At 34.6% G+C, this 22672-nt stretch overlaps 1 protein-coding gene across 4 annotated transcripts in view; it reads right to left on the bottom strand.

Moving 5' to 3' along the window:
• Window positions 1-22672, bottom strand: part of FOXN2 (forkhead box N2) — a 66137-nt gene that overhangs the window by 12814 nt on the left and 30651 nt on the right. For all 4 annotated transcript variants that reach the window (XM_072768282.1, XM_072768284.1, XM_072768281.1 and 1 more), the window contains exons 2-4: window positions 18450-19000; window positions 6099-6223; window positions 3457-3521 (exon numbers count right to left, since the gene is read on the bottom strand). In XM_072768282.1, coding sequence (XP_072624383.1) covers window positions 3457-3521; window positions 6099-6223; window positions 18450-18986 — 727 coding nt within the window. In that variant the 5' untranslated portion in view covers window positions 18987-19000. The remainder of the gene's footprint in view (window positions 1-3456; window positions 3522-6098; window positions 6224-18449; window positions 19001-22672) is intronic.

The raw sequence follows: 22672 nt of genomic DNA, 5'->3' as shown, positions 1-22672 counted from the left end.
TAAGAAAATTACTTAATCTCTCCACACTTAAGTTTCCTTATTTGTAAAAGGAGGTAACAATACCTCAAAGAGTAGTAAGAATGAAATGAGATGATGCACTCAGAGCACCATAGTAAGGAACTCAATGCAAAAAAAAAAGAAGAAGAAGAACTCAGTGCTAACTAATGTTGTAATTATAGAAAGGTGTTAAAAATCATTACGCTAAGTAAGTTCTCTTTGAATGGGCTAATGCATGCTTAAACTCTTCATTTGCCTTGCCCCTGCTAAATGATCATATCTATAGCTACTGGACCAAGGCTACTGAATCCTCTTCTATATACTCCTAGGCTTCAGCCATACTCAGTGGCATGCAGTTCCCAGCAGATACCCTTCAACAAGGTCAAGTATTTCCCCAATTTTTGAGGTTCAGCTCAAGCACCACACTTTTTTTTTCTAAGAGGCCTTTCCTGATCTACCTACCTCTAAGCTTACTTTGCCACTTACTTCCTTTCACCCCATCATACTCTGTATAAACTTGTCAACTTTCTTCAATTAAACTGTACAGTTTTTGAGAGCAGGGCTTGGGTCTCTTTCATCTCTGCATATGCCAAAGCACCCATATATTACTTGGCACTATGTGGGAATTCAACAATTACTTGTAGAATAAACAGTTGAATGTTTAGTCCATTCAGTGTTGCGTTTTTTCAAACTTTTCCTGAAAATAATATTAGAGAGAAGCAAATTTCCTTATTAAGTCTATCAATACTCCCTAAAGCAACCAGATGTAAATATAAATTTTCTCAAGTTTTTATGTGGTCTTATGCTTTCCTCTTAGAACTCATGAGAACTGTATATCTATACCAAGACAGGCCTGCATTTGTTTTAACGTGGAATGCCAAGTACCCTCGCCACCTAGTTAATTACAACTAGGCCTAAGACCCACGAGTACAGAGATGGAGTGAAGCAGTTAGCAACACTGGAGGGACAATGCACCATATATGTAAGTCATTAGATGAAGGAAAAGTGCCTATGCTCTAGTTATGAAAAACTGTGGCTAAACTAGCAAGAGGAAATGGTGGAAGTGTTGGTTCCCCAAAGGAAGAAGAATTAGGATAGAATGGACTAAAAGAAGAGATTCTATATAAACTCAGAATTCACAAAGAAAATGTTCTCAAAATCTGTATACGAACTGAGTTTGAAAGACTAAAGGTCAGACTTACTGAGATAATAAAAATATGCAGTTTCCATAATGCCAAAATGTAAAAAGAAACCACATCTACCCATGCAGGAACGAGAAAATGTATACTTGTCTTATGTTAAGTCAGAACATTAGCTCAACATACTCTCAATCCACTTAACTTCTTTGCAGAATTCTCTTCAGCTTTTTCCTACCCTTTCCCTCCCTCATTTTTACAGATCATCATCATACTGTTTCCTAGGCTTTGCATAGTGTAGTTCCAAAGAGTCAGAATGTATCTGATACACAGAAAGATTTTTGGTCTGAGGATTTCTGTTTCTAAAGGTCACAGAAATGTGTCTAGGCTGAAAAGCAACAATTTTAGAAGACCTTATGTTAACACATCACCCATTTGTAATATTAACTATGAGTAGGGGGCAAACACTACTAATGAATTTTGAAATACTTTAGAAAAGTCATTTATAAAATTCTAAAAGTTAACTTGTTGCTTTCTTAAAGTTCTTTACACTTAATCTATAAAAGAAATGTTCTAAACTGTATTCTAATCTGGGGTTGACAAATTTCTGTAAAGGATAAGTATGTGTTTTAGGTTTTGCCAGCAGAGAGGCAAAAACAAGGACACAATACAGAGATCTCTGTTTTAACTACTTAACTCTGCTCTTGTAATGAATTTTCACATGCCTTGAAATATTATTTTCAAACTATTTACAAATATACACTCATAGGGCATACAAAAACAGGTGGTGAGCCAAATATGGCCTAACGCTATAGTTTACAAACTGCTATTCTAGTATCAGACCTGAAAAGAGAACTCTATACTGATAGTATTACTAAGAAATATTTTCCTACTTTCAAGGAAAAATACACAGAAAAGGAGAAGAAAAAAAGGGATATAAAAAAAAGAAAAAAAGGAGATATATAACAATATACATGGTATGAGCCTAGCATTTGAAGAAAAAGTGTGCGTGTGCATATGCATGTATGCAGACACATCTACTCATGTATAAGATATAAGAAGAACCAAAGTAATTAAAACAAAATGTTGGTGATAAAATAAAGGGTTTAGTGTCTTTCTCTTTTGTATGTATGTATGTATGTATTTATTTATTTATTTATTTATTTATTTATGATTTATTTATTCATTCATTCAGAGAGAGCGAAGAGAGAGGCAGAGACACAGGCAGAGGGAGAAGCAGGCTCCATGCAGGGAGCCCGATGCGGAACTCGATCCTGGGTCTCCAGGATCACACCCCGGGCTGCAGGCAGCGCTAAACCACTGCGCCACCGGGGCTGCCCTCTTTTGGTTTTATTTAAATTCAAGTTAGTGAACATATAGTATATTATTAATTTCAAGGTAGAATTTAGTGATTCATCACTTACATAAAACACCAAGTGCTTATCACATCAAGTGCCCCCCTAATCACCCCATTACTCCATCCCCCAGCCTAACCTCCCCTCCAGCCAACCCTCAGTTTGTTCTCTATAGTTAAGAGTCTCCTTTAAAAATAGACCTGCTCTATGAGCCAGCAATTGCACTGTTGGGGATTTACCCCAAAGATACAGATGCAATGAAACACAGGAACACCTGCACCCCGATGTTTATAGCAGCAATGGCCACAATAGCCAAGCTGTGGAAGGAGCCTCGGTGTCCATCGAAAGATGAATGGATAAAGAAGATGTGGTTTATGTATACAATGGAATATTACTCAACTATTAGAAATGACAAATACCCACCATTTGCTTCAATGTGGATGGAACTGGAGGGTATTATGCTGAGTGAAGTAAGTCAATCGGAGAAGGACAAACATTATATGTTCTCATTCATTTGGGGAATATAAATAATAGTGAAAGGGAATATAAGGGAAGGGAGAAGAAATGTGTGGGAAATATCAGAAAGGGAGACAGAATGTAAAGACTGCTAACTCTGGGAAACGATCTAGGGGTGGTAGAAGGGGAGGAGGGCGGGGGGTGGGAGTGAATGGGTGACGGGCACTGGGGGTTATTCTGTATGTTGGTAAATTGAACACCAATAAAAAATAAGTTAAAAAAAGAGTCTCTTAAGGTTTGTCTCTCTGTTTTTATCCCATTTTATTTTTCCTTCCTTTCCCCTGTGTTCATCAGTTTTGTTTCTTAAAATTTAGTTTTTTTATAAATGTTTTTATTTTCCAAATCTTTTACAATGAACATGTAATCCTTTTATAATTAGAAAAAAATTAAATAAAAAAATCCTGATTTTTGACCTGAGTTGTTATGATTCAAAATAATGTTTTTACACATACCTTTGAGGGTTCGCACCTGGTTCTGCTTGAGTACAGAGCTTAAGAAATGAGGTGATAAAGAGCCACTGAAAAATAAAGATAAGGCAAATATGCTTATAAAAATCTTTTTTCACTTTTTATAGAACTTAGTCACAAATACAACTAATTTATACAATAAAAAAACACAAGCTATTTTTACCTTGTTTTCTTTGCTAATACTATTCAGTTTAGGAAGAGTCTGCCAAAGCAGAAAGAGTATTAGATCCAAGATTAAATCACAACTATTTGGACGTTCTTAGGCAAAATAATTAATTTCTTAGTTTCTTCATCTGTAAAATAGGAATAATTAAACCTCCCACATAGGGTTGCTGTGATGAATAATAATAATGCATTTAAAATGCCTGTAACAATAGACAATACATAATAGTTACTATTTGGTTTTGTATTGGATGCCAAGGGGATCCCTGGGTGGCGCAGTGGTTTGGCGCCTGCCTTTGGCCCAGGGCATGATCCTGGAGACCCGGGATCGAATCCCACATCGGGCTCCCGGTGCATGGAGCCTGCTTCTCCCTCTGCCTGTGTCTCTGCCTCTCTCTCTCTGTGACTATCATAAATAAATAAAAATTAAAAAAAATTAAAAAAAAAAAAAATGTATTGGATGCCAAGTTTGATATGATATTCATATAGGTGTTACCAAAGAAATGAAAGCATTTATCTACACAAATGTGTGAAGAGAAATGTATGGTAATGATGCAAAACAGATAGGTTCCTGGTTTTATTAATAAATATCAATAAATATCAATATTAATTAAATCTGCTATAGTCCTAAAGAGACCAGCAGTTTTGGATTTTTTTTTTTTTTTTTTAAGATTTTATTTTTAAGCAATCTCTACACCCAGCATGGGGCTTGAACTTACAACCCTGAGATCAAGAGTCACATGCTCTTCTCACTAAGCCAGCCAGGTGCCCCAGTTTTGGCTTTTTTTTTTTTTTTTTTTTTAATTCCAAAAATAAAAACGTTTTTGGGACACACTACTTTTGTTCTTTGGAATTTGTGATAGTGTAAAAAATCTGTTTTGCTAACTAAATTATAAGTCTATTTCCTATTCATGGTTTTACATATATTATATTTCATTCTATTTATCGACATAATTATGACATAATAGGGCTACACAAAGGCCTATTAGATGGAACCATCATTTTGCCATACAATGAAAAAGAGAAAATGTTTCTAAAAATATTAAGATAATGTTTTAAAGTAAAAAATTAAAATCTTTATGCTGTCATTTATCTACCTGCTTTTAAACCACAAAATCATTTTTATTTAACATCTAAACATATGATAAAGCTAAAAGATATAAACATGAAAGGCACAGTGAAGTGCATATTTGATGATATACAAGTCAATTTTCTCATTTAAACTTTAATTTAAAAAAAGCATAGCCAAATAAAACACATAAGCAGAACTTACCATTAGTTTCTAAATTATTTTTTTAAGTAGGCTACCTTATAAGCACCAATATTAATAAAGAAGATACCAAGTTTCAAACAATGAAGATATAAATTCTAATAACTTCTCTAGTTTCTTTACATGAAGATCAACCACTCAATTGTTCTTGTGACAATAGTCTTTCCAATCTACTAGTAAAGAAGCTTAAAATCTCGATGAGTAGATATATATTACAAATTTCAACTTTAGCCTTACTAATTTTTTACTGTATTTCAGCTACAACCACTCCACTTGAAGTTATTTAAAGAAATTAAATGCTGTATGAAATACTGATAATTGTTGCAGCTGAAGAGTTCATTATAGCTTTCTTCCTCCTTTCGTGTATGTTTGAAATTCTCCATCTAGTATTTTATTAAAAACTTTAAAAATTTTCCAATAAACAACTATTATAAGGCCACCCTCAAAAGTATCTCAACAAAATCTGGGATTTTTGAATTCAAATGAATGTATATAATAGATTAAAAAAAAAAAGATTCTGAAGACTTTTTTAGGAAAAGGAAACAAAATTGGATTTGAAGTATCATTTTCAGTTTTGACTTAAAATGGGAAAGCTGTAAGATCAATAGGAGTCACTGAGTTTGAAAACAAAAGCCAAAATAAAATGCATTAAAATTATATTCACCAGCAGAAACAAAACAAAAAGCCTCAAAGCATTATTTTACTTGTCAGACATTTTAAAATGAAACTGTGAACATAATTTTTAAGTATTAAGCGTGCTGTGAAAGAAAGCCAAACTCAAAATAGAAAAACACACATAAACATGTTACAATGACAAAATGTTAATCATCTTATTTTTAAAAGTTTAATTATACTTTTAATTTCCCATGTCTTTAGCCTGCATTAGTATTTTCAGGCAATCAAAATAATTTAAACCTTTTGTACCTGAAATCAGTATTATAACTTTCTTTTGGGTTTACTTATAATATACTCAGGACTGACTATATTTTCCAGAATTTATGTTCTCATCTATCAAATATCCTGTTTCCTAATAACACAAATTAGACTATAAGTGCCTTAGGCTAATGTCTTATCCATAAAGTATTCTCTACACAATAAAAAAAACCAAAAAACTTTACAACATTGTTAAGGTTCTCCATCTCATACAATGAAATCTTTTAAGTCATCACTGACACTTAAATGGAAGATCCTGTACCTTTGTGGAGATGCAGGAGGGGTGTAAAATGTTAATGTTGAGGAAAAAGGCTGCTTCTTCAGTGCCTGCATAAGGTTGGGTTTATATTCTGGATCAACACACCATAAGGAACCTTTTCCATTAACCTAAAATAAAATACACAAGAATTATTAAAATACAACTTTGAGACAAACGCAATCAGTACCTGAATGTTTTAACTAAATGTGTGTATGGGGAAAAAAACAACCCTAACAGCAACTTTTAAGGACAATGCAAAGGCTGATGTTAGCTTGCTATAAATGCACCATGCGGTCAAAAGCCTGGGAGGCAGACTGCCTGGGTTCTTATCTCCAGCTCTGTCACTTACCTACTGTGTGACCTTAGGAAAGTTAACCAACCTCTATCTATCTTTTCAGGCCATTAATTCCTTCATTTGGAATAGGTAGGGATGATGATGCTACCAATTTCCTAGGGCTGTTATGTGGATTAAATTATGCCTAAAGTACACTGCACGGTGCCTGGCACATAGGGCCACAGGACATGCCAATAGTTTGTGAGAACGGTACAACCCCAAGATATGCCGTGAACAGCATGAAGGCTGTATAATGTGGTCCTCCACATACTAAGATGTAATAAATATAAACCATTATTGTTATTGTTATAGAAAAACCAAAAAGAAAAGGAAAAATTAAGCTTTCTATGCAGCATTGCTTCTCCAAAAGTGATAAACAGTATGAGATCAGGTGATCCATAAAAAAAATAATTATTGTGTGACTATCATAAATAAATATTTAAAAAAATAATAATAATTATTTTTTAATGGCATTAACAGTAATGTTTAAGTTCTCATCTAAAGTAAGTTTACATTTAAAAAGCAAATTATTTCAGGGGCTCCTGAGTGGCTCAGTCGGTTAAGCAACCAATTTGATTTCAGCTTGGGTTATGATCTCAGGGTCGTGAGATCAAGTCCAACGTTGGGGATGCACTAGGCTCCAGTCTGCCTGAGAGTCTCTCTCTTTCCCTCTGCCCCTCCTCATGCTCATGTGCACACTCTCTCTAAATGAATAAAATCTTAAAAATAAAAAAAAAAAGCAAATGATTTCATGAAAAGTATAGCAAAAGTCTCAAAGAGTGGTAAACTAATAACTGAGGTATAGAAAAGACTTCTGTAAAAGATAACAAACAGGAAGGATGCATCAGCCCTTCCCTCAAGATAATTAAGTTATAACATTTGAGGGATTTTTAGATAATATGGCAATAAGCACACAAACCCAGATTCCACTGAAATAACAGAATCTAAAAATTATGGAATTTTCATGATTAGTAGAAACTAACTAAAGTGCCTGCTGGACTTCAAATGGAAGGTGCCTGAAAGAAGAGCTTGTGTGATCCAGTTCCCCCAATATGAAGGAAAAGCTTACAGGAAGCTAAGTGGACAAGATACCTGTAAAACTTCACTAATATTATCTAACATGCAGGGAAAAGGCCAGGCTATGAGGTAATTCCTTCAAATAGGTTTGAAAAATGCTATGTCGGGCAGCCCAGGTGGCTCAGCGGTTTAGCGGCGCCTTCAGCCCGGGGCATGATCCTGGAGACCTGGGATCGAGTCCCACATCCGGCTCCCTGCATGGAGCCTGCTTCTCCCTCTGCCTGTGTCTCTGCCTCTCTCTCTCTCTCTGTATCTCTCATGAATAAAACAAAAACAAAAACAAAACAACAACAACAAAAAAACAATCCCCAAAACAAAATTCTCTGACCACTGGGAAATTTATAATAGATTAAAAAGATATCCAAACTATAATTACAGATTATCTAATAAATAAAGAGTATAAACATAGTTATATAAAAACTCAGAGTATATGGCCAAAAGCAAATTTATATCCACTTTCACTTTTGGGGGGAAGACTTATTTATTTATTTTGGGGGGAGAAGGCATGAGGAGGAAGGGCAGAGGGAGAGGGAGAGAGAATCTCAAGCGGACTCCATTGCTGGTTATGGAGCCCTACACGGGGCTGATTTTATGACTCTGAGACCATAATGTGAGCCAAAACCAAGAGACATTTAATCAACTGAGCCGCCCAGATGCCCCTATGCACTTTCATTTAAAATATATATATATGGTACTTTAAGATTTTATTTATTTATTCATGAGAGACACAGAAAGAACATAGGCAGAGGGAGAAGCAGGCTCCCTGCAAGGAGCCCGATGTGGGACTGGATTCCTAGGACCCTGGGATCATGACCTGAGCCAAAGGCAGACACTCAACCAACTGAGCCACCCAGGTATCCCATTCATTTTCATTCTTAAACAACAACTGAAATATTTGAAATAAGCTTTTATCTTATCTGGGGGATGGGGAGAAAAAATTATATAATGTTATATAATGTAAATGTATGAAAATTGATAAATTATTAAACTAGAAGTTAGGAAAAATAATGAGACTGATAAATCAAGAGAGTATTCTAAAAAACTGTCAATATGCTACACACCCTAGTTGAGTATTCTAAAAAACTGTCAATATGCTACACACCTAGTTTGACCCTTGTCAAAGGAAATAACAAGGACTTTAGGAATTGTGATCTCTATCATCTGTTAACTCTTCCTTCAGGATAAATCTTTCCTACTACCTTATCTGACCATCCCCAATTGCACATTCTGAACAGAAACTGGACCATAAGCACATCCTTATACATGTACCAGATCCAAGCATAGCCTACACACAGAACTCCACAGCCGTGCAAGAAGAAGATCCATGTTCAATCTCATCCCACTTCCCCAGGGCTGAACACTACTTGTACAGTGGTTAAGAGTGTTGAACCTTGGAGCCATTCTTCCTCCCTGGGAATCCTGGCTGTCATTTAAGAGCTGAGTAATCTTCAGAAAAATGTCTGTTTTCTGTGTATTAGTATACTCAAAATCAACTATATAAAAAATAATTATCTACTTCACTTTAAGAATTACTGTATTAAAAGAGTTAATTCGCATAAAGTGCTTAGAACTCTGCCAGACGGGATCCCTGGGTGGCGCAGCAGTTTAGTGTCTGCCTTTGGCCCAGGGCGCGATCCTGGAGACCCGGGATCGAATCCCACGTTGGGCTCCCGGTGCATGGAGCCTGCTTCTCCCTCTTCCTATGTCTCTGCCTCTCTCTCTCTATCATAAATTAAAAAAAAAAAAAAAAAAAAAAGATCTCTGCCAGACAGTAAGTACTCAGTAAACATTGGCTACTGCTATTGATGTATGTTCGTTTTCTTGGTAGTTTCAAAAATTGTTCCTGTTTCCTCCAGTCTAATAGTATGCAAATTTTTTTGTTTTTATTCCACCAAATATTGGCATTACATTTTAACAAATACTTTTGAAGTTTTTTTTTAAATTTTTCTCTACAAATGTTGAAAATCAACTGTAAGATATAACCTCCCCCCCACACCATGTGATATACAAAACTTCCTCAGAACTCTTAAGATTAGCAAGATTCAAATTGTTAATTTTTGTTTTTATATCACAACTTTTCTATTTCAAAAAGCCTTTCTTAAAATTTGAATTACACTTCACAAGTACATTAAGAATTACTTGAACAACAATAAAATTTATGTGTTGTTCTATTCCTCTGGTCCTTTGTTTATATAAAATCCTATATGATATAAGCAATTATGATTGCTGAAGATCTAACATGATGAATTCCAGAATGCTTCCATTTCCCAAACTCTTTTTCTTTTTTTTTTTTCCAAACTCTTTTTCAAGTTAACATTATTCTATTACTGAGGCTCTTTTATCTTCTGAACATCATGTCATAATTATTATAAGCAGAATGGCATAATATAAGAACACTTCTGCAGGTATAAAAACTAAAGACCTAATCATTGCTTACTGATTGGCTATGTGACACTGGACATTTTAATCTGTCAGTCAGTGTTATAATTCATCTTTTATTCCTAAAATATAAAAACAGTCCACTTCACTAAATTGTGATGAGATTCAAATAAGGTAATTTGTGTGGAAGTGACATAGAGCTGCAAAATAAATGAATACTTATTTCTGGGGGTTATTCTGAAATTGGCATAAAGTTAGAGTTCATATGGTATTTTTTTTTTTAAGATTTATTAGAGAGACAGTGTGCGTGCAAGTTGGGATAGGGGGAAAGGGGGAGAGAGAGAGAGAATCCTGAAGCAGACTGCCTACTGAGTGTGGAGCCTCTTGGATGTGGGATTCAATCCCAGGACCCTGATATCATGACCTGGCCAAAATCAAGAGTTGGCTACTTAACTGACTAAGCCACCCAAGTGCCTTAACTTTATATGGTTAAATAGTATATTCCTACTCCTTTGTCTCTAAGAGGAAGTTGTGAAAAAATCAACAACAACAAAATCAATTAATTCTGAATAAAAGATAGTAAAGAACAAGGAATAAACTAAATTTAGAAGGAAAAATAGCACCTGTCTTAGAAAAAGTATACTATCAGTGTAAGGCAGTTTTTAACATCCTAGCAACCTAAATATATAGAAAGAGAAATATCATGGCTGTCATATCATACTGTCATATAGAAAGAAACATACCATACTATTAGGTGAAACTTTGTTCTGGCCTTCAGCAGCAAAATAGCACATGAACTCTAATTAAGTGTTTGAAATTTTGATTTGTTTTTCAAAGGAAGTCAAATTTTATAAATGTACTTTTGGATGAAATTACTTAAATTAGATATATTTTCAGTCAGTTGGCTCAAAGGATACATGTGTTTTTTAATGATAGGGAAATAAAACTTTAAAACATTAGCACTCACAACATCCTTTGCCCCAACCTACTTCAGTTTCATATAGAAGATACATATGAATTATTTTTCATATACTAAGACAATTATTTTAACTTTTCTAGCCATGTTCTATCTTCATATTCCTGAGATTACACTTCTAGAAACTATTTAGTTCAACAGTCTACTTTTCAAACGCTATTGTGAGAATTACAAATTGTTTTGACCATAGTAGAATTGCTATTTCCTTGAAAAAGTAAATTGGAAGAAGTGGTACTGAAAACCTGCTGTTCAGGGCAGTTAAGTATCTTGAGTAAGGTCTCCAAATAACAGTCTGGTTTATGTTACCATGGCAGCATTTCCTTTCACTGGGTCTGTTCACGAACTATCAGTAACAAGAGATAAAATTATCTATTTGCTAACATTATGTTTTACAGTCTTCAGCAAAGATGAGTTTATTTTAAACTAACTCACTTAAAAACCTTGCCCTTTTATTACTGTGCTTAGATGACAGAACACAAATAATAAAGAGTTTTTGACGTTAAGTACTATTTTAAACTAAATTTGCCTATAACAAAATAAATCCTCTGTGCAATGGAAACAGGAAATGTGCATTCTCTCATTTACTATTTTGCATTTTGGAACTATAAGGCTTCTGGACTTATTTGGTAGAGAACCACTGAAGGTTTTGAAGAAATAAGGAATATTCTAAGAAATAACTTTAAAAAGATCTTAATGTTAGTTGTAAAGAACTGTTTGGGAGAAAAAGCAAAGTTCACTATTCCTGAAAAGTTTTTATGTACTTGCCCTGTACATTTTAATAGTTTTCCCCTGACTACCTTTTCTGTGGTTTTTCGAATGACTGAATTAAAAATAATTAACTAGTTAAAAAGGGCATTCATAAGTCCTGCTTATAGCTTAAAGCATGAACTTTTATAGTGGTTGGCATGACTTCTTTTCCTGGGATTCAGCTATTGAAGCAAGTCATCACTATGCAAATGTACAGACTAAAACTGTACTAAACTGGGCAAAATTTCTAACTTTGTGTTTCCCAGCTAAAGTTTCACAGTTAAAGTATTTTAGTTTGGCTTTATACAAATTTAGAAAAGTAGAGATAAGACCTGGATGTTTAAATATTTAAAACATGAAACCCAAACCAAAACAAACAAAAAAAGACCAGATCTAACTTTTATAATTTTAAAATATTGAGGCAGATAAATATCATGCCAAGATTTTCAGACCTGTCTAATTGAGAGTTTTAACAATGGTATGGATGATAGGAAGGAAGATCTAATCAGTAGCTATCCAGCTAGTTGGGTACCATTATCACTTTGTAGTTTGACCCAGACCTTGCCATCTTGCCATTTTTTTTTTTAGATTATCATGTATAGATAAGAGCTACTCATCAGAAAAGTCCTGGCAAGGTTGCCAAATTCAATTCCAACATTTATTGGAGGTTAAGTAGAACTTACTTGCCTTCTGCAGATTACAAGAGAAGTACTGTTATTTTGAAACATTGACTCTAGAAGTATTTCATAAATTTAAAAAAAAAAAAATCCACAAGCAACTTCCATCCTTCCTGAATGTATCACTTTCTGTCCAAGCTACAGACATTTAAGCAGAGTGGCTATTGATTTTTATGAAGACCATCGCCTGACAGTTCCTTTCCTCTCACCTGACCTGTTGTAATAGCTTACTAATTTTTATCCCAATATATTATAATTTCTATATTGATCCTCACATTTATTATCTCACAAGATGATTTCTTTCTCTTTATCTCACTCTCCCCATACTCTGGACTATATGCTTTCTTGTTCACTATCATTCCCTTAACTTTTTTCTTTCTCTGAGCATTCAAAAATTGCTCTGGTTAATTATGTAAATAACGCACGCTTTTAAATATTATGACAAGAAGAGTCCTTTTGATCACTACCATAAATCAAACCACATTGGACATATTATTCTGCAATTTTTATTACAAACAATACCACAGTGGATATATACCTCCTCAAATGCAAGTATGAATATTACTCTGGGGGAAAAATCAGAATCTAATCCACTAGATCAAAAGATGTGCACATTTCTAATTTTAATAATTGTAGCCAAGTTGCCCTCAAAAATGGTCATACTAATTTACACTCCTATCAGTAGTATGAAAATATTCATATTATTTCCCCATCCTCTTTTAATTTGATATTATCAAAATTTTAAAATTTTTGCATTCCAATGGCTAAAACTATTTTCTGGGGTTCTTTTAGTTTGTATATCCCTGATTACTAGTGAGGATGAACATCTCGGCCATTTGTATTTCCACCTCTGTTAACTGACTGTTCGTATTCTTATCAAATTTTCAATTAGTTTTCTTTTATTGAATTAGAGGAATTCTTTACATACAGTGGAGTACTGCTCATTGTAAACATCTCCTATCAACTTCATTTTTAATGACATGATGTTGGTAGCTTGAAACTGGCCATGATGGAAATATTTATACTGTGAAAATTTACAAAAGCTATATACCCCCACCCCTACTCAATCCTTCAACATATATCAGCACACCAAATTTGGAATCCTAACCTACTGACTGCTGGTTGTCTCAATCACTTCTTCTTAACCAATCATTTTCAAGATTTCTGCAACATTTGATACTGTTGCTCATTCACACTTGAACTTACCCTCCGTGGCTTCCATTTTAACATAGTTTTTCTAGATTTTTCTACTGAAAATCAATGCTGATGACTCCCAAACTTAGAGCTTTGATCCCAATTACCACTATTCCTGTACCATATGTCTAATTACCTAGTAGATAGTTCCCATCTTATGTCCCACCATAAATATAAACACAATAGGTCTAAAACTAGAAGATAATTAAGTGATAACAATTCAAAATAAAATCTAATAATACACATTGGAAAGAACATATCCAACATTCCTAAAATTTTTAGCCATCTGAAATGAAAGTTTGACTGAGGCTGGGTGAATCTGCTTCTAAGATGGCCCCTCACATGACTATTGGCAAAAGGCCTCATTTCCTTGACACATAGGCCTCTCCATAAGGCTGCTTAAATGTCCTTATGATACGGCAGCTGGCTTCCCCTAAAGCTAGTTATCCATGAGCCCAAGATGGAAGTTACATTGCCTTTTATGACCTAGCATCAAAAGGCATGATCCATCATTTCCCCAAATTCTCTGGGTTACATTGGTCAGCCCTATTCATTACTGGAGGGAACTCTATCTATAAGGGCAAGAGTACTAGAAGGGCTCATTTGGGGGCCTCTTCAAGGCTGTCTATGACAGAGATTGATTCTCTGAAATTATTGAGGCTTTTTTTTTTTTTTAAAGATTTTATTTATTTATTCATGAGACACAGAGAGAGAGACAGAGACAGGCAGAGGGAGAAGCAGGCTCCATGCAGGGAGCCCGATGTGGGACTCGATCCCAGGATCCCGGGGTCACAACCTGAGCCAAAGGCAGACGCTCAACCACTGAGCCACCCAGGCATCCCGATGCTTCTTTTTTTAAAAAAAGATTTTATTTATTTATTCATGAGAGACACACAGAGAGAGAAGCAGAGACAAAGGCAGAGGGAGAAGCAGGCTCCATGCAGGGAGCCCAATGCGGGACTCAATCCCAGGACTGCAGGATCACATCCTGAGCCAAAGGAAGACGCTCAACCAGTCACCCAGGCATCCCTATTGAGGCTTTTTAAATGGCCTAACACATAGCTGGTCTTCATAAATATTCCATGTGTAGTAGACAATGTGTTAGATAGCAATGTATTACAAAAGATAACTACTATAATCTCCTTTAAGTTAGCTGTAAGATGATAATACATCTTAATGTCTTGTTACTCATGGACTAATGGCACAAGGATCAAAAGGGAGCCTGTCAGAAAAGAAAGCCTCAATCTTCACCCTAGATTTGCTTAATCAGAATCTGCATTTTAACCAGAACCCCAGATATCAGTGTATATATTTAAATTTGAGCAGCACTATCCTAGAAAAATCATTCACTTAACAACATAATTACTTGCTCTTAATTTTTATTCAAAACAAGAATAGGGGCAGCCCAGGTGACTCAGCGGTTTAGCGCCACCTTCAGCCCAGGGCATGAGCCTGGAGACCTGGGATGGAGTCCTGCGTTGGGCTTCCTGCATGGAGCCTGTTTCTCCCTCTGCCTGTGCCTCTGCCTCTCTGTTTCTCGAATAAATAAATAAATAATTTTTAAAAATCTTAAAAAAAAAAATAGAGGAGAGTTCTGTTACCACTTAGGGCTATAGGAAGCCATAAGAAAACATTGTTCCCAGCCTAACAAGAAAAAAAACAAAATAATCCGTGAAATCATACTTTCTTATGAGTCCATCCAAGAACAAAGGCCACAAGACAACTGAAAGAACTGAATTCTAAAGTGTGACAGGACCTTGTGAGGAGAAATGGAACATATGAACTGTTTTAGCTTTGGGAGAGTACAGAAAAAGTGGCAGTCAAAAACTAAGGTATAAAAAAAAAAAGAGAGAGAAAGACACTCAAATTTTAACAAATTCTTAAAAGCCAAGTGTGAACTAGCAAGATAATTTAGCATCCTTGGCATTCTCAGACAGAAGAATCTGCATCGATTAGCCAGCATTTTTCTGCAGGCATTCATCCAGTGCTCCATAAGAAGACTACAGGGCAGGAGACCTAAGAGAGACACCCTTGGAGATGGTGAAGGATGTGTGAAACATACTAAGGTTTAAGGCTGGCTCAAGGATATCAGGCAAAGCTCATCCATATTCCAGACTTTAAATGAGCGTGAGATCAGATGTCACTGTGGGACAGGCACACAACTTGCTTACATATTGGACAAAGCTCCAATATGTAAAAGCCTTCTGCCGCTGAAAGGCAAAATACCCTCCTCATCCCAGTCCTGGATAAAGGATGGCTGCTACTGGGAGAAAAATATAACCCTCAGCTATCCTCTCACTTTTCTGACACTAGGCAATAGTCTAGTGTCATTAGGTAATGGGTAGGAAATCTGCTCATGCCCAGATGATACAAAGCAGAGATCTGTTGCCACTGAGATAGGAATTGGTAAGTCACTTATACCCAGACCTCCCAACGATCCTAGGCCAAGGTTTATCTACCATTATGGGAATGAGCAGGAAACTGGCCTGAGCTATGGAGCAGTGCTGTCCAATAGGACTTTCTACAATGACAGAAATACCAAATATCTGTACTGTCCAATGTGCCAACCACCAGCCACATGTAGAGATAGCTACTGATGACTGCAGCTCTGGACTCTACTTTGAGTAGATGGGAGAGATTGTCTGCTCCAAGAGGAGGCAAGGCAAGTCCTACTTTTGAGACTACACATACAAAGCCCATTTAATACTAAAACTAGAGCAGAAAAATCAAGAAACTCATGCTTCCATCCCAAGAGCCTCATACCAAGTAACAAGCAGTTGCTATGTGAGGGACAAGAGCACAGAGAGAAATATCTAACTCCCTTCCTGTCCCCAAATATATTACAACCTGAAAGATGAAGGAAGAGTATAAATGCTAAAAAAAAAGTCATCTTGCCACTCCAGGACACATATTAAGCATAAAGTATTAGCAGTCCATCTCTATATGAATTTGAAGCCTGTGGTTCTCAGAAGGTAACTATGACAACCACAAAACCGAAACCCAGCCCAATTACCTAGATTGACCAATATGTGTTTCACGCTAACAATCTGACAAAAGTTGAGGCATGTCTACCTCAGTCTCTACTATTCTTTTACAAATAATGTTTGGCATTTAATCCAAAATTATGAAACATATACAAAAACAGGAAATAAAACAGTCAACAAAACCAGACCCAGCAATGGACCAGATATTGAAATTATTAGACAGACATCCTATCTATAATTAATATGTTTATGGATCTGGTAGGAAATTTTAGCCAAAAGATGGAGACTACTTTTATTTATTTATTTATTTATTTATTTATTTATGATTTTTATTTATTTATTCATGAGTGACAGCGAGAGAGAGAGAGAGAGAGAGAGAGAGAGAGAGAGAGAGAGAGAGAGAGAGGCAGAGATACAGGCAGAGGGAGAAGCAGGCTCCATGCAGGGAGCCTGAGGCGGGACTTGATCTCCGGATCACACCCTTGGCTGCAGGCGGTGCCAAACCGCTGCACCACTGGGGCTGCCCGAGACTACTTTTAAAATGGCAAATGAAAATGCTAGAAATGAAAAATATGCAGTAGTCCTTTATGAGGGTTATTGACAGAATGAACATAAAAGAGGGAAGACTTAACCTATAAAAGTTGAAAAGAAATGATCCAAACTGAAACAGAGAGAAAAGAGTAGGAACTTGGGCAGAGCAACCAAGAGGTGAGACACAGCAAATGGTCTAACATTTTTACTTGGAATCCTAGAATAGGGAAGTAAGGAAATATTTGAAGAGATAATGAGCAAAATTTTTCTTAAATTTAATAAATGACAACAAATCACAGATCCAAGAATCTCTGAGAAACCAAAGGAGGATAAAAATAAAGACAAACACACCCAGGTGCATCATAGTCAAACTGCTGAAAAGTAGTGATATAAAGTAAAAAGTCATGGAAGTCAGACAGCAAGAGAGGAAAGAAAAGAAAAGAAAGAAAAGAAAAGAGAAGAAAAAAAAAGAAAAGAGAAGAAAAAAAAGAAAAGAAAAGATTGATTACAGAGAACACAAGACAGTAACATCTTTAAAATACTTAAAGGAAAAAAATCTCTTAACCTCCACAAAAAAGATTTTTATAAATTCATTGCTAGAAGATTTGAACTATAAGAAATGTTAAATAGGGACACCTGGGTAGCTCAGTGGTTTAGCACCTGCCTTTGGCCCAGGGCAAGATCCTGAAGTCCCAGGATCGAGTCCCACATCGGGCTCCCTGCATGGAGCCTGCCTCTCCCTCTGCCTGTGTCTCTGCCTCTCTCTCTCTGTCATGGATAAATAAATAAAAAATATTTAAAAAAAGAAATGTTAAATAAACTTATCCAAGAAGAAGGAATTGATCCAGATAAAGCATCAGAATTAGTTAACTTTTTCTGTAAAATGCCAGATAGTAAGTGGTATAAGAGTAGAATGGTAGTATTATTTGAAAGTAAACTGTTTAAAAATATATACTGAAAAGCGTATAGTAAACATCATCCCCAAAAAAGAGAATAGCTGATAAACCAGTAGCAGACATAAAACTTAATCATAAAAAACCTCACTTCTTAAAAAGACAGGAAAAGTGGGGGGAAAGAATAAACAGAAAATAACATGATATATTTAAATCCAACCATATCAATTACATTAATGTAAATGGCCTACATTCCAATTATAAGGAAGAGACTGCAACATATTAATACAGTGACAGGAACACTACAGAAACTTAGAAAATTGGAACATCAGAAAACTAATTTATGTATTTATAGTAGACTGAAATTCTGCTAGATTTGTATCAATATTTAAGAAATTTTAAAACATTTCAAATGAAGGGAAATGATGAATATAATTAAGCTCAAACTGAAGTAATGATGAGTTGACTGTTTTTTGTCTTCCTTTAGTTTCCCCATATTTTAAGGTCTCGATGTTAATTCTCCCCCACCTCCCCAAATATAGCAATGTTCATAAACACTGACCTTGCCATGGCTTCTTTCCACTTTCTGAAAACATTTATTCAGGGACAGATTATGTCGAACAGAATTCTTCCAGCCTGTTGGTGCAGTAGCAAAATATGGGAAGCGGTCCAAAATCCAGCTATAAATTTCTTTGACAGGCAAACATTTATTTGGAGAGTGTTCGATAGCCATGTAAATGAGAAGACTAAAGGAGTATGGGGGCTTTGCAGTTGCTGATTTTTTTTCTGGGTTCTGATAACAAGATGGTCCTAAGGATGGCACATCATCTCCCTCTATGTCATACAATGGACTAACAATTGGAAGACCCTCACTTCCAAAGCTGAAGTTTGTTAGGAGATTAGTACTTTCATGAAGCCAGTTCAAGTTTGTGAGTTCATCATCTGCTGACTCACTGTCCACTAGTGTGGCCTTTGGCCTGGCAGCATCAACAGCTTCAGGCAAGCTTCCCATTTTGTAAATCTGGCTTAATCCTGCAACCTTTTCAGCTCCTGGAGTTTCAGCTCTCTTTTCTGGAGTCATTCCAATTACTGGACCCATTTACTCCTACAGTTCTGCAATAAAGGAAACAATTGTCAATCAATATAATACTTAAGATTCTTAAGCTCATGGAAAAAGGAAATATATATTTAAATATCATCAAATCAGAAATTTCGCAATTATCCTATATAATATTTAAGCACAATATTTGTACAACAAAGACATTAATGGTTATCATATGAGGAAGAGAATTTATTTCCTATTATTTGAAATGGCTATAAATAAAATATAGCATTATAACACCATATGTATGAGTGATATTAATAAAAGTAAATAATGTATTTTATTTAATACTTACTAAAGTCCCCAGCCCACAGTAACAGCCTAATAAGTAATGGCTATTATTATTAAAAATGAGCAGACTTTCTTTGAATTATAAGACCTTATAATCTACGCATTTTCAGGATCTATGACCTTACTCAATATAGAAAATAACCAAATTTAAATTCAATAAATTTAAATGCAAATATATATTTATAAATATAATAAGTTGAAGATTTAAATTCAATTTTAAGTCAAATTAAAAATGTTGCTTAAACAATAATTTCAAACAAACTCTTCCCTCAGATTTGAAATATTTACTATAAAGAGATAAACATTTCTAATATTTGTATAGGTCATATTAAAAAGATAACATTTCTTATTCACTAAATTCATTATCAGCCAAATAATTATTTACTGTGAATTTATTATTTCTTTAGTATACTTAATATTCTTAACTAAATTCTATATCATCTCATCAAGTACTGACACTAAAAGGTTGGCATTCTCTAAGTAAAATTTTAATTGTCACTGTATTTTCAAGGAGGGGGGAAAAGCTATTTCTACACTACCTTTTTAAATTTCTATTTTCTCATATGTCTTTTTGTTTTGCTTTTGAAACATACTTCAATGCAAAAAACTTATCATGGGGAAATAACTGACCAAAGAGAAAAGTAATAGAAGTAAAGTGCTATTAAATTCATTTTCAATGGTTCATGAAGGTACTTCATTTATGAACAGTGAAAAACTTTCTAGGTCTTCCATTACCCTATTCTATCTACTTATGCTTATACAACTGAAATTACAGAAGGACCCCCACAGTTTTATTTTACTTAGAACAAAGCTGGCAGGTTACTCCAAGAGTTATGAAAAATGGTCAATTTTACATGTAGAACAGTCTATATGGATTCTGGTAGCAGTAATAGATGTAGTCTCAAAGCACTTAGTAATCAATAGCATCAGCTAATATTTTTGGGACCAGACATTGTGCTAGCTAAACACCATAAACTACATCTCAATTAATCATCAATTAAATCCTATAAAGTAGGCACTATTATTAACCCAATTTTATAAATGAAGAAAATGACTCAAAGGTTAATAAGCATTCTGTTTTAGCTTACCCGCTTAGTAATTGGAAACAACAGAATTTAAATCTGGGCAGACTGACTTCAGAACCACAACTCTTAACTACTATATTATCCTGGTAAGAATGCAAACTCATCACTTGTGAGTACCAATGACCCAATCCTATCCATGTTAAATCTTATTACTGTTCTCTCCATATCCAGTTCCTATCTTTCTTTCTTACACCTGTATCTATAACTTGACATATCAAGACATTTTAAAAAGGAAAAGATCAAACTGTAAAAATTTGGTTTCTATTTCAAAATCAATTATGAAAAAATAAAAAATAAATAAAAAATAAAAAAAAACAAAATCAATTATGAAAACCACATATTCATAAACATGCATGTGTGTATATGTGCACGTTTCAGAGATGACATTCTGTCCTATGTAGCTAACCAATTATTAACTTTACCAAAGTCTTTCTACCTATAGAGAATTTCAAAAATGTGATCAATGAGAATTCATTGAAGAATTATCTTCCTTTCTTTAAAAACAAAACAAAACACTCTTAGCACTCAGTGTTCAAAGGGAATGACTAATTTCCAATGTTCTACTTTTGCTACCTATATCTTTATTTATCTTCAATCACATATAGAAATCAGAGAGTACCAAATATGAGTAGCTAACATTTACTGAGACATTACTATATTTTAGATAGTATCTATGGGCTTTAAAATCTCTACTTATTCTGCATTGCTACTTAGTTCTGCGTATGGTCCTTACTTCAAAGCCATGAATTCCATAATGTGTAAGTTTTTTACTTTTGTATTCCTAATGAATCTTAACAAAATGTTGGGCATGAGTAGACATTCAAATTATAATTATTTCAAACTGAAATGAATTTATAATCAACATATATGATTACTCTGTACTAAGTACTGTACCACCTGCCTTTAAGAATTATTTTAAAAGAAAATCCTTAATACTAGAAAACATCATAACTGGTAATAATCAGAAAATTGAAATTCACTGCTATTATAATGAAATGGAAGTGAAGTAAGCCATTTGCCTAAGGTTCTAAAACTAATAAACAGTAGAGGCAAAATTATAAACCGGACTGAGTTCAGTATTCAAGTTTTTTGTTCACTAGAGTACATTCAATCTCTTAAGGAACTTATATTTTTAGCAATCCTAATTAAAACATACTGTTGACAGATATGAGAATAACATATATTCTCCTCAGAAATTAATTCAGATGGCTGTGAATGTTATTCCTCTGAATTACAGGTTTAGAATAAAATCCCATTACCTTAAGACATAAAGCAGTATTATGGCAGCATATATGCCAAAGATTATACAACTTGTACAGCCAACCAAAGTTAAAAAGTCAAGTACTGACACAAAAAGGCTGACATTCTCTTAGTAAGGTTTGAACTGTGACTGTATTTTTAAGGAGAGAAAAAGAGCTTTTTCTAAATTATACTTTAGAGCACCATCCACTTAGAATACTAACTCCACCACAATAATTAGGCAAATGATCTTTTCTCACAAATGATGTAAATAACAAGCATATTAGAAAATACCCAATTTACTGATAATCAAAGAAACACAAAGCAAAACACAAATGTTAAGTATGACAATGTATTTGAACAGTGCCTAGTATGCAGTAAGCACAAATATTAGTAATAAAAATAATAATACTTACTTTTGCCCAAAGTAGCAATGGTTTAAAAAATACTTAATACATGACTTGGGGCAAGGAGCTAGTGCCATTTTGGAATGCTAACTGGGAATATGTACCAAGAATCTTTAAAAATGTCATAATCTTTGACCCAGTAATTCATAGATCAATGAAACAGAACTGAAAACCCAGAAATAAACCCACACATATATGGTCAATTAATCTACAACAAAGGAGACAAGACTACACAATGGGGAAAAGAGAGCCTCTTCTTCAATAAATGGTGTTGGGAAAACTGGACAGCTACATGGATTAAGAATGAAATGTGTGGACTACTTTCTTAAACCATACATAAAAATAAACTAAATATAGATTAAGGACCTAAATGCTAAGACCTGAAATCAGAAAATTCCTAAAAGAAAATAGTAATCTCTTAGACATCAACTATAATAGTATTTTTCTGGATCTGTCTCTTCAAGCAAGGGAAACAAAAGCAAAAATAAACAATTGGGACTACATCAAACAATAAGTTTTTGCAGAGCAAAGGAAACCATAAACCTGATAAAAGGCTACCCACTGAATGGGAGAAAATATTTGCAAATGATATATATGTTAAGGGTTTAAATATCCAAAATATATAAAGAACTCATTTAGCACCACCAAAAAATCCCCAAAT

The sequence above is a fragment of the Canis lupus genome, chromosome 11, assembly GCF_048164855.1.
Source record: "Canis lupus baileyi chromosome 11, mCanLup2.hap1, whole genome shotgun sequence".
In the NCBI taxonomy this organism is placed as follows: Eukaryota; Metazoa; Chordata; class Mammalia; order Carnivora; family Canidae; genus Canis; species Canis lupus.
Note: the sequence above shows the minus strand (reverse complement) of the source record. Positions and strands in the feature narration are given on the sequence as shown.